The 12636-nt window shown below is 36.3% G+C and overlaps 1 protein-coding gene across 2 annotated transcripts in view; it reads right to left on the bottom strand.

The window, feature by feature from the left end:
- MTDH (metadherin) overlaps nt 1-12636 on the bottom strand; it is a 33088-nt gene that overhangs the window by 10027 nt on the left and 10425 nt on the right. For both annotated transcript variants that reach the window (XM_027657015.1, XM_027657016.1), the window contains exons 5-10: nt 11334-11402; nt 8666-8914; nt 5926-6012; nt 3991-4089; nt 1723-1847; nt 1050-1169 (exon numbers count right to left, since the gene is read on the bottom strand). In XM_027657015.1, the coding sequence (XP_027512816.1) occupies nt 1050-1169; nt 1723-1847; nt 3991-4089; nt 5926-6012; nt 8666-8914; nt 11334-11402 (749 nt within the window). The remainder of the gene's footprint in view (nt 1-1049; nt 1170-1722; nt 1848-3990; nt 4090-5925; nt 6013-8665; nt 8915-11333; nt 11403-12636) is intronic.

Raw genomic sequence — 12636 nt, 5'->3', positions numbered from 1 at the left:
TGCCTCAAAAGAAACACTGCAAATTGCCTCAAATTTGCCTCAAAAGAAACACTGCAAATTGCTCAAGCTCCACTTCCAAATAGACAACTTGAAAAGAGAATTTTATGTAGCAGGAATGTAATATTTTAAAATTGTTTTAAAACAATCTCAGACTGAAAAATGTGACAACCATAAAAGCAAATCCAAAGCAAGTATGACTGAAGTTTTGCTTTCTCCCCTCTCCAATCCACCTAGTCAGATTTCACTGAACACTGATCATTTTGTAAAGAATGTAAGCTATGAATGGCTGTCACTACAAGCAGATGCAGGATGTAATCTGATAATGAGCTATTAAAAGCTTTTTCCTATTAGGAAAGTACTTGTTTTCATCTATTCAAACATGATTCAATTGCCAAGTGAAGTGCAATCTGCTTTCGCTATTTTTACAAATGTGTTTCAATGTAATCTTCAAAAGCTATTTAAGTAACACAGAAAACTCCAACCACGCTCAGTTTGAAAATATTCTTGTTAAAATCTGACTCAGAGTAGCTCTGCCCATTGAGTTTGAGGCATTGAGACTTTCAGATATATCAAGTTACAACAGTACTTACAAAAACCACTGTATTCTCACAGAATTGAAAGTTTAAGAGAGAACTTAAATTCCTTTCATTCTGCTAGCTAGCTATGTTCACCAAGGCAGCTGTCTTTGAAAGGACATGAGGAGAAGGCTGCCCATGCAGAGGGCAGTTCCTCCTGGAAGCATCCCTTCAGTACAGAATCCAGATTTGATAGAAAATAAATAATTCAGGATAAATAGATCCCATATTTCACGCTTTTCTTAAACCTAGCAAAATTATGAATTATTCCACATTTGACCTGTGAATACAACAAATTAAGGAAATACTAGTAAAAGAAGAATTAAAGTAATTCTTGAGAAACAATAGTAGACAATCCAATACCATAAGAAAATTAATTTCCCCAAAATAATTTTTGGTTAAGATGCTAATATACAAAGATAAGGCAATTCTGTGAATTCCTCACAACTGCCTTTCAAACCATCCAGATTTTACCTGTGCAGGAGAGTTAGCTTCTTCCCCCTGCTTCTTCTTTTTCTTCTTCTTTTTCTTGGATTTGCCACTTGTAGAACTCTGAAGAATTGGCTCTGCTTTTTCTCTTTCATTATCTGAAATCTTTGTATGGGAACAGAAGGTATTTAGCATTTAAAATGACAATGAAACATGCCTTCTATAGACTAAACACAAATTAATAGTTATAAGGAATTTAGTTGCATATACAAGTGTAAACAGCCTTATCTCTTCAGTTCATTTTAGGAAGACCACATTCTTTACATGCTATCTGGTAATACAGGTAGAGGAGTTGGAAAGGGAAAAGGCAACAGAGCACCATGTACCAGTGGCATGGAAATGCTGTTTTTCATATTGAGAATTAAATACTGTTAAGAAGTATTTATGAAAACAGATCTAAATCCTCTCAGTCTACACTGATAAGGTAATCCCTCTAATTACAGTGAGACAGTAAGATTTAACATGGAGCTGAGCAACTTCTCTTAGTAACAACATAGAGCATTTTCCTTCTCTGTGTACTCAACAAACACAATTGTGCTATTCTTATCAGTGTAAAAGAGATGAGAGATTACCTTTATCACCACTCTCTAAGCTACTGTAAGAAATGGCAGTGGTAAGGGCAAAGTCTTGGTGCTAAGGAGAAAATACCACCTTTTACCTTCTGAATATCAGATCTCTCCTCACGCTGAGGAACAGAAGCAACTTTTTCTTCATCTACCCAGTTTCCCCACTCCTCTGCTGGTGCATTCCAATCAGAGCTGGGATCAGCTGAAGAAAGTCCATCTACAAAGATTAAAAGTTTTTTTCAGTAATATTGCTTTATTTTAGAGGTTCTCTTTTCCAGTTTAAAAATGAAAAAAAAACCAAACCCAAAACTAAGCATAAACCCACTTCCTGAAATCAAGATATAAATAGTCATTTCCTGTATTTCTGAAAAAAGTAAAGATTTTATCAATCTTTACTGTGCAGGACATTTTTAAGTAATGAGTACGACTGATTTTACAGCGCAGTCTGATTACAGACTAATCACAGCAGCTAGCCAGATGCAATTGCTTTGAGATATTTTTCTAAACTACATGAAGAGGAACAAATTTAAGAGTTGTTCTCTATGTTAAACCTTCTTCCTAGTTTGTGAAAAAATTAGGATGAACTGTAACACTGTTTAATCTTACCTTGGTAAGATTACTTTACTTGGTAAGATTACTTTACAAGTGATATATCTGAAAGTGTAAATCTTAGTCAAAAGTCATCTTGAAGCACTGACATTTATTAATAATCTTTTTTTTTCTAAGACTCTTTCATCCCTACTCCATTTTGTTATTGTGCATTTATGATGGCACATATTTATGTTGTCACACAGGAATGACAGGTTTAAAGGGTCAGTTATATAAAAATTAAAAATATCTGAAGGGAAGAACTAAGCCTTAGACTGTTTAGTAGAAAGTTACTGCAAGTCAATTTTAAAACAGAACAGTTTGTAAAAGATTGCATTTCCATTTCCATTTCATTTGTATTAACATCACAAATATTTCTCACCCCCCATCTATACCAAACTGAAGAAGAGGCAAACTTGGTCTGCCAACTACAGTAGGATTCAGTTTAATCAATTAAAAATCTAGTCAAAATGAAAATAAACCTAATTAAATTTACTGGAAAACATACAAAGCTAAAAATGCATTAAGAGATCTTAAGATTAGTTAGTGCCTCTTGCCTTCATAGAAAAATATTACGTTAATGATGCCTACTTTGGATGCTAAAATTTACTGATTTGAAAACACAATTACTGCCCAACATAACACTCCACAGTTTATCTACTGTTGTCTCACTACTTGCTTAAGGAAAACATTCATTCTGATTAATAATAAAAGTAAGTAGTATTTCTATATACAGTTAATTTCCTCATCCTGATCCTGATCAAGCAGTAAGGTGTGTCTGTATCACATTGGCCTAAATTTGCATTTACCCACTTCTATCACTGTACCTTTCAATTAGTTGACATCTATGATAAAATTACTCTATTAACAGAAGCTATAGCTTTAAACACTCCATGCTCAGAAATGTGAGTGAATTATGATTTTGATAAAATGTAAATCTGACTACTTTCAAATGATTAACTGATGTGTCCTTCCCTTATCCTTAAACCAGATAAACCACAGAAGACAAGTTTCAAAATGATCTGGTATCAGAGCAATCGTGCCAAAAGTGGTCTAATGCAGGACTGCATCAATCTATTCCACTTTTGCAGTCATTAAACAGGAAGTTGTTCTTAGAGAGAAGGTAACATGTAAGGCTGCTCTGGTAGTCAACTTCTGGAACAACTGTCCAGCTCAATGCCCTAATGAGATGCAGTAAACATCTTCTTAAGGAGGGAAGGGAAAGCAGGGAGTAAACATCCATTTTACCACAATTCCCAAGTAATTTCAGTGATTTCTATCCTATATACGCTTTCTATACACATAAGAACTTCCTGATGTTTGGTAAATGTGAAAGTAAGTTAGATTAAATACAGGAATCTTATGTCACATTAACTTTTCAGTAAGGTACAAACATATAGAAACAAACTGACTGAAATACAATCTGCTAAATACGTATTTTGCAGACTTGCAGTAGATTTTTCTCATCATTTGCAGTAAGACTTTAATTTATTACAAAGATTTTTCTAGCAAAAGTCAGAACTGCCCTAAAATGCATGAGCTCTCCCACTTCTGAGTTTGAACAACCAAGTATTTTTTCTAAAAATTAACCATTTTCTATTATAATTTGTTAAAATACTTCTTCCTACTTTCTTCAAACTGTCAATTAGCTTTACAAAAGTGAAACATTCCAGGTTTTTCCTCAGATACCCACAACTGTCCAATACCAGTAGCTGATATATGTAACTAACAGTAATTAACATTTTATTAATGAACATTTTAGAGGAACATACTTAACCCAGACCATTCATCATCAACAGGGGGTTGCGCATGACTTAAATCCCACTGAAAATCAGAAGTACCGGTCTGAGAAACTGATTCACTGTTGGATCCTGAAAGGGAATAAACAGAATTGTACTGAAGTTTTCTTGGGGAACAAAATTCCAATCAAAGTAGGAAAGGAAGACAAAAGCCTCAAAGAAAACACTCTGATTCTAAGGACTACATAGGACAGGAAAACTAGTAGGCTCTTGTACATGAGGTATATTCAGAAAATAAGGAAACTGAAGGAAGACAAAATTAAGTCATGAAAAGAATATGGAAAAAGAGATAAGAAGAGTGAATGACAGCAGTCTATGAGGCTTTCAGCAGTCTCCTCAAACTGAAAAACACAATGAAATTTTGTGGGTAGTAAAATTATTACCCTGTATTAGTAGGAACTCTTACAGGGAGAAGCTTAAAAGATTACTAGAAAGAAACCTCATTAATTACATTGCAGGTCGACCAGTTAAATTATACATTACTAAGAGTCCAATTCTCACTTAAAGTCAACGATTTCAGGAATGTAAAAGCGGCACGACAAACAACAGTAAGGCCAGTATCAGTCGTGATAACAAAGTGTTACACACCTAACATTATTAAGAAAAATAAACAAGAAACAGAAACCGTTACATAAAAAAGTAAAAAACCAAAAAAAACCCCTTAATTGTAAGAATGAGAGAAATTAGTATATTACTGTATGCTGAGACTTCTGAAGTTTAAATGCAGTTTAAATATGACCTGGGTCTCTTTTATACACACCTCTACAAAAGATACCTCAGATTACAGAAATATTGACGTGTTCTCATTGTTTTTGCAGCCAGTCACAATTAAGAAGTAAATATATGTCCATGTGGTCACTTTGCATTACAGTGTTGCTGGTTAATAGCAATGAATAGCATTAGCTGTTTTCACACTTCTCTCAAAGTTTTAATGATGGCATTGCAGATGAATCTCAACTCAGTCTGTCATCCTACTTTATTTAATAAACTTCAAGTTTCAGTTTAGAGACAGCTTGAATTCAAGTTGTTGCTTTTTTTTTAATTAAAACTCTCTGTACAATTAAGATTCAGGACACTGAGCTTGAGTTCAACAGTTAAAAGCCTGTAACATGCAATACAAGCAAACATAGCCTAAGTTGATAAGCACTTGGCCAACTACTTCCAAACAGAAAATAGCCATGCCAAGTTCATGCAGTAAGCAAGCAAGAGCAGAAAACCTGACATATGATCCCTTTATTGTATAATAAATCATTGTAGCACTTATGTCAGTAATTTAACATACAAGATTTATTATGAAGGCAGGTTTGCACTCTACAGCAATTTCACCCTTCAAAAAAGAAAACCCTAAAGCTCAGCTTTTCCAACTGTCATACAGAGAAAAGACTCAAGATTTACAATCTTGCCTATGGAACATATTTTGAAAGTAGTGATTCAGTTCCTTGAAGGGCAAAAAACCGTCAAATAACAAACGTCCTAAAAGATCAGAGGTAGATGGGCTTTCCTGGAAAGCAATCTTCAGATCTCTAACTTGAGACATAGCAAAACTGAGCAACCTCTTATGCCCATTATTTAGACTTAACATACAAACAGGAAGGCTAAATAAGAAATCTGAGAATCACAGAATGATTTGGGTTGGAAGGGACCTTAAAGATCACCTCATTCCAAGTCCCTCTAGGTACCAACCTTCTTAATGATCTAGCTTCTGATTATCAATTTAAAACAGTTACTTCATTGTATAATTTCAGCATAACAAAAAAGTTTTCTAGGCTTTCATAAAACACGTCTTCTACTCTTTATAGTACTATTTTCAAAGAACAATGAGAAAAATGTGTATTAATAACACTTGGCAAACTACATTCCACCTGGCGGAGTAGAAGAGTGGAAAAATCTTTGGAAAGGCATACATACCAGAAACTGCAGGAGTTAATCCAAATGAGGAGAAAGAAGTAGAATTCTGTTCAGAGGTATTAATCCTTGCATCCACATTCCAAGCAGCTGTGGAGGAAGGGGAGAAAAAAATTAAAAGAACTTCACACACTGCTGGCAATGTTGAAAAAGTTAGTTATTTAATTATGAATCAAGTCAGAAAAACAGTGGACATTCCAGCTGTGATAACATTTCACACAATTGAGGATATTAATCAGTGCTGATAGAGATGGGACTTCAGGAACACACAGCCTGAAATAATTTTCAAGCTTTTTAAGATCATCTTCCCTTTCAGCCTATATATAAACTTCTCACAGAGGAAAAGTAGATTGTGTTTTGAACGCCATTCTATTATTCTTCCCATTATCACAACCATTAAATTATCGAAAGCACATGTAGATGAAACACAGCTTGGAGAAAACATTAAAGAATAGAACCAAATTTAGAATAATTTTTGACAAATAGGAGATACTGCTTAAAAATTAACACATATTTGACTGTTACATGTAAGGCAGAAAATAAGCAGAAATGATCAGTGGCACTAATGTGTCAAAAGGAACACCTGGTTATAATGTGATTCTAAATAAAAACTACTAGTGGTTTTTTTATTTTGAATAAATTTATTTAATTAGGGGGGATGCACTAAAAACTGGACAGGTATTCCAGATGTTGCCCAAAAGGCAGACAATCACTATCCCTAATCTACTGACTCTTGTGTTAATACATCCCAGAATACTGTTGGTGTCCTTTGCTGCTAGGACCTATGGCTGACTCATGTCCAGCTTGGTGTCCTGCAGGACCCCTTATCCACAGAGCTTCTCTCCAGACAGTCAGTCTCCAGCCAGGATTGCTTCCAACCCAAGGTTCAGCACTTCACATTTGTCCTCACTGAATTTCCTTGGGTTCCTGTTGACCCATTACTCCATTGGGTTTAGGTCCTTCTGGACGGTACCCCTGATCTGGACTGTATCAACTGATTCCCCTGTTCCCACTCAAGTTTGGTGTAAACTGGAAATCTGATATAAATGGCACTCTGTTGCCTCTTCCAGGTCACTCATAAAGACAATAAACAGGAAAGTTTAAGTATAGCCCTGTGATATTCCCCTTGTTAACAGCCTCAAGGGAGAGTAGGACTTATAACCATTACCTTTGAGCCTGACCAGTTTTTCAACCACCCTAACTTGGATACAACAATGCTGTGAGAGACAGTGTTGAAAGCATTAGTCAAGTCGCCATAAAAGATTTCCACTGCTCTCCCCTCACCCACAAAATCAGTCATTTTACCAGAAGTAAATCAGCCTGGTCAAACATGATGTATTCTCAGTAACAAACCAACAAAAAGATGTTCACAGTAACCAAGAACTGCCTTATTAGAAAATACAGCAGAATACAACTAACTAGAAGATGAAAAAAAGCCCTTTGCTTCCACTTGGCAACAGTAAAGCTTCCAACGGTATATCAGGCCCAGCCTCAGGAACCCCATTTCAAGATATGCCAGAGAAATTAAAAAACATTTCGTCTTGTGCTAGTTATGGCTGGGGTAGGGCTTAGTTTTGGATTTGTGCTGAAAACAGGGTTGATAACATAGTGATGTTTTTGTCATTGCTGAGCAGTGCTTACACAGAGCCAAGGCCTTTTCTGCTTCTTGTACCACTGGCAGCAAGGAGGCTGAGCATTGTCTTCCCAACAAGAAGTTGGGAAGAGACACAGCTGGGACAGCTGACCTCAACTGCCCAAAGGGATATTCCATACCATATGGCATCAAGCTCAGTATATAAAGTAGGGAGCAGAAGGAGGAAAAGAGGGACATTTGGATTGATGCCATCTGTCTTCCCAGGTACCCGTGATGTGTGATGGGGCCCTGCTATTTTGGAGATGGACAAACACCTGCCCATGGGAAGTAGAGAATTATTTCCTTGCTTTGTTTGCATGTGAAGCTTTTGCTTTCCCTATTAAATTGTCTTTACCTCAACCCATGAGTTTTCCAGCTTTTACTCTTCTGATTCTCTCCCCCATCCCACTGGTGGGGGAGTGAGCGAGCACCTGTGTGGGGCTTTGCTGTTGGCTGGGATTAAGCCATGACAAGACTAAAGTAACACTGCTGAATTCAAAGGAACACTGCTTTCCAGAAGAGATGAGAATTACTTAGACTGAACAGTGGGAAGGCATATTACAGCATTTACCAATAAATTGGAGATTGCTGCCCAGAGAGAAATCAAAAAATCTCTTCATTATTACTACGGACAGCACAAATGATAAAGGCAGAAAATTGTACTGAAAGCTAAAAAACAGTTTCTAATGAGAAAAACAGTGTAATACTAAATGTCACAGAAGTTGAACAATCTTCATGCCTGAAGCCCAAACAAACACCTGTCAAAACCAAACACAGTTGATTTGATCATGTTGGATCAACAGAATAGACTTATGACCTGGGTTTTAAGATGTTCTTTAAAAGAACTTACACTTCAAAATGGCACAATTTTATCTCAGAAACAATTTTATCTCAGATGAACTCAAAAACCCCAGTTTAACTGTACACAGAGTCATAGATGATAAGCCATCAGAACTTACAGTAAACAGAAATTGTTCAGTTTACATTTCACTAGACCAGGTCAAGATTTTTTTTAATATATAAACATAAAGATATTTCAGAGATCCACTACTAAAAAATATATTTATGTAAAAACGCTTAAGGGAAGCAAGTTTCTTCAGACCAGCTTACCAATGGGAGTGAACAAAGAACGCTCTTTCCAGGGCCTGCCCACCAGGCCTACACCCCAGTCCTTTCCATTTCCATTAGCATCTCCAGTGTCCTGGCCCCAAGCCAACGCCTCAGTCTTCCTCTTCCCAGCTGCAGTTGAAGGAACAGATGTCCACTTCTCCTCTCCTACACCAATCTGTGAGATTTTTACAGACTTCTCATTCCAGTTTCCTCCATTTACTGTATGGCTTTCACTCAATCCAGGAGAAACTTAGATACAAGAATAATGAAAGCATTATTTTAAATAAGAATTGGATGAAGAATTAAAATATCACTTACGTGCACACTCACTTGATAAAAAAACCAAAAGACAAATGAACGGCAGCTTTGCTACACCAGTGGGATACAGACGAGCTGCTGCTCTGTCTCAGTTGATTTTCCAGTTCAGATGATATGCACCATCTGGCTACTAACTTGAAGAGTAAGGAACAAACAGCACCAACTGCACTCTCTTTCCTCGTCCCTTTCTTTATAGGGCTGGTATATTGGTGAATCAGTGCCTCTAGATTATAAAAAAGGCCAGGTAATTTCTCTTAGAGTATGATGATGATTTGTGGAAAATCCTATTCACTAAATGGAGAATATTTTTGGTTTCATAACTGCATACAGCAGTTTTCCAAGCAGGAAGTAGAAGAAACTACCAAGTATTAGAAAATACTTACCAAACACTGCACAGGATTTACAAAAAGCATAGTTATCATATTGTTGATAACTGTCCACCACAGTTAGAATTAAAAATCATGGTAACACTCTCAAAATAATTTATAAGTAACATATTTTATGTTATACTAAGACAAAAGACCACAAGACTCCAACTGTCTACCCTGATGAGAAATTACCAGCCATAGCAAGTTTAACGTATACTTTGAGAGAAGTCAGCAGTACACTGAGACAAAGATCATTCTAAAACATTTTTAAATTTATGTCCCTATAAAATATAAGGGCTAGTGCACACAGTCTCACCTCCTGTATATCACAAACCTTTCTCAAAGGGTTTTGTATATCAAAACCCCTCTCTCTTTTTATATATGCAGTGTAAACAACAGAAAAACTCTTACAAACAGTTAAGAAATACCTGCATATTGCAAGTGTAACACTTGAACAGTCAGCCAATACCTCATGCACAAGTCAGTATCATCCACCAACAAAAACTACAGACCAAACATTTTATTCCTCAAATGAAAGCACAGCTCAGGCAGCATGAACATGCCAAATTCAAGGTGGCCTCACTGACGAAGTATTGATTAGGTGAAATATGCCTAGATTTTCCCAGATAAATTAATTCCAAACACTGGAATTACACCAAAACACTGCCCTTGCTCCATAGCACTAGCACTGTTCCTGTCAGTCAACTTCATCAGAGGGTAATATGAAGTCCTGGGGAAAGGCAACAACAAAAATACCAGGAGACAGAAACCAAACTGTAGCTGGTAGAAAAACCCTTCTGCAACCTTGCAAAAAGGTCCTGAAGGAGGAGCTTAATTATTCTGTGTTTATTATACTACTCTTTACCTTCTATATGACCAGCATGTTTTTACAGAATCACAGAAAACTTAAGATTGAAAGGGATCTCTCCAAGTCACCTAGTTCTACCTTCTGCTCAAAGCACAGCTGACTTCTAAATTATACCACATCATTCAAGTTCTGGAAACCATAAAGGCTGATAGTTCAAAGCATCTCTGGGAAATCTCACGAGGAGCTGTTTTCCTCATGGTCTGTCAGAATGTCCTCTTACTGAAACTTGATTATTGCCTCCTGTCCTCTCATGTATCTCTGAAGAATACAGCTCCTTCCGTGTGATGGTACAGGAAGTTTGCATGTGAAGTAAAGCTCTCAAAAACGAGCAGAAAGGGATTCACTTTCTGGATCTGAGTGCTTTTAATAACTCATTTGACTTTCTTAATTACACTAACTACTTTTCATTAAAACAACACCCCTAATGTTGGCTATCTGTAAGAAACAACTATGTTAATTTCATTATGCCAAACTAACTCACTTTAAGTATTACTACAGCAGTATCTTTTATTAGAAAACTGCTAAGATTCACTAGTCTAAAAATAGCCAAATATTTTGAGTATGACATATGTCATATAAATTTATAAACATATATTTAAGAACTTTAAAAATGAATGTATTTATGCATCTCAAAGGAGTATGTAAAGAACTGAGTAACCAGTGTATACAATCTGAAACAAGCAAAAACTTTGCAATAATCATGACTTGTGAGCTCTTGGCAGTTATCTAAACTAAGTTTTTCTTTGAGCAAATAATTCATTAACATGAAAAAGAAAGTTTGAAAAGCTAGCATAGAGGATTTTTCAGTGGAGCTTGAAAATGAGCTTTAGTGTTCTGTAAGTAACTATTTGTATAATAGGTAATCCATCTGAAAATTCTAGATACCGAATCCTATTTCTGCATGTAACAGAGACTGTTTTCAACCTATTAAAAAGTAACTGCAACTTTGAGATATAACATTTATATACAACATTTGCATAGCCAAAAGAGCCAGCTGTATAATAAAGTTCCATTTCAGTAACTGCACAAGGTCCTGCACCAACAATTGGTGTTTTCCACTTCTGTAAAACACTTCTCTAGTTACTTGTGATGCCCAATAATGAAAACTTTTTACCTTGTGGAATTGATGACTCCCCCTTTGCAGGTTTAGAGCTGCTCATCTGTGCATTAGAAAGTGCATCACCTGATTAAGAAGTAAGAGGAAATAAAGTTAGACAAAGATTTTTCAAACACCACCACCTGTAAAAATCTTCTTAAAGACCATCCATTATTTTAAGAAAAGAAGCATATTAATCTCAAAGTAAATTAAGACATTTCCAGAAAATTTAAGAATAAAATTAAAATGCTCTATTATAATTTATTTATTGTGTTTATTTTGCAGATAGAATGAACTCAAACTGACTTAGTGCCCATAAACCAAGTAACTGCAGATTTCAAAGAACTTTAGCTAATTTCCTCATGAATGAAGAGCAAAAATCTAAAATAGAGGCTGTAATTTTTAAGATAAGGGTGGCTCTAAGTATTTCTGACCTTTAACTATTTCTTTCTACCTTACCATGAAAACACTAGATACAGCTGAATTCTTTGCAGATTAGTTTGGTACAAGGTGATACATAAGAACAAGGTGATACATAAAGGACTCTGGCTAGAGAGGTTAAAGTAGCAGTGCAGAGACACAGCTGGAACTACCATTTCTTAAAACTCTGTAAATGGACAGGGAAAAAACAAACGTAACAGGGAACAACTGATCTAGTCCTCAGGGCAAGAATTATGCACTCAGTCAAGATGCAAACGAGTGTCAATAAAACACCAGGGTGAGGCATACAAATTTCAATAAATTGTTACAAGGTACTAGACAGTTGCTAGGCTCAGGTTTTTTGTCACTGTGCTAGAACATCAAGTTTCATCTAATTAAAGCACCAATTTCTCAGTTGCAGCCAAATATGAATTCCTGTGCCTACACATGATTTAAACCAGCCCATGCAACCTTCTGTAACAGCAGAAGCCATATCTTAGCTATAACAATTGATTATTAAATCCCAGCCAGATGTGCCTCATCATTAAGAATAGCTTTAGTATAGGGTACTACTAAATCTACATTGGAAAAAACCCCTACGTGTTAAGGAGTGAACGGTCTTTAAAGAGAATTTCATGGGCATAACTCTTCCAAAAGGAAGCACTCAAAAAGTTAAGGAGCTGGTGCCGCCTGCAGCAGTGCTGAGGATGCCTTTGAAGTTCCAGGAAACATAAAGGGCAGAGTCAGCAGAGCACAAGTGAAGGAACAGGGATATATGCCTGCACAGCTGTGCAGCTACCGTCAGAGCACCAGTGTGGATGGAGGCCAGTGCCTTAGCCATTTAATCCAGAACACTCTCTCTTGAGCCTCCCCAAAAATACGGCTAAAAAGGGGGGAGTTT

Source organism: Corapipo altera, unplaced genomic scaffold, assembly GCF_003945725.1.
Source record: "Corapipo altera isolate COAL_440 unplaced genomic scaffold, ASM394572v1 52b, whole genome shotgun sequence".
In the NCBI taxonomy this organism is placed as follows: Eukaryota; Metazoa; Chordata; class Aves; order Passeriformes; family Pipridae; genus Corapipo; species Corapipo altera.
Note: the sequence above shows the minus strand (reverse complement) of the source record. Positions and strands in the feature narration are given on the sequence as shown.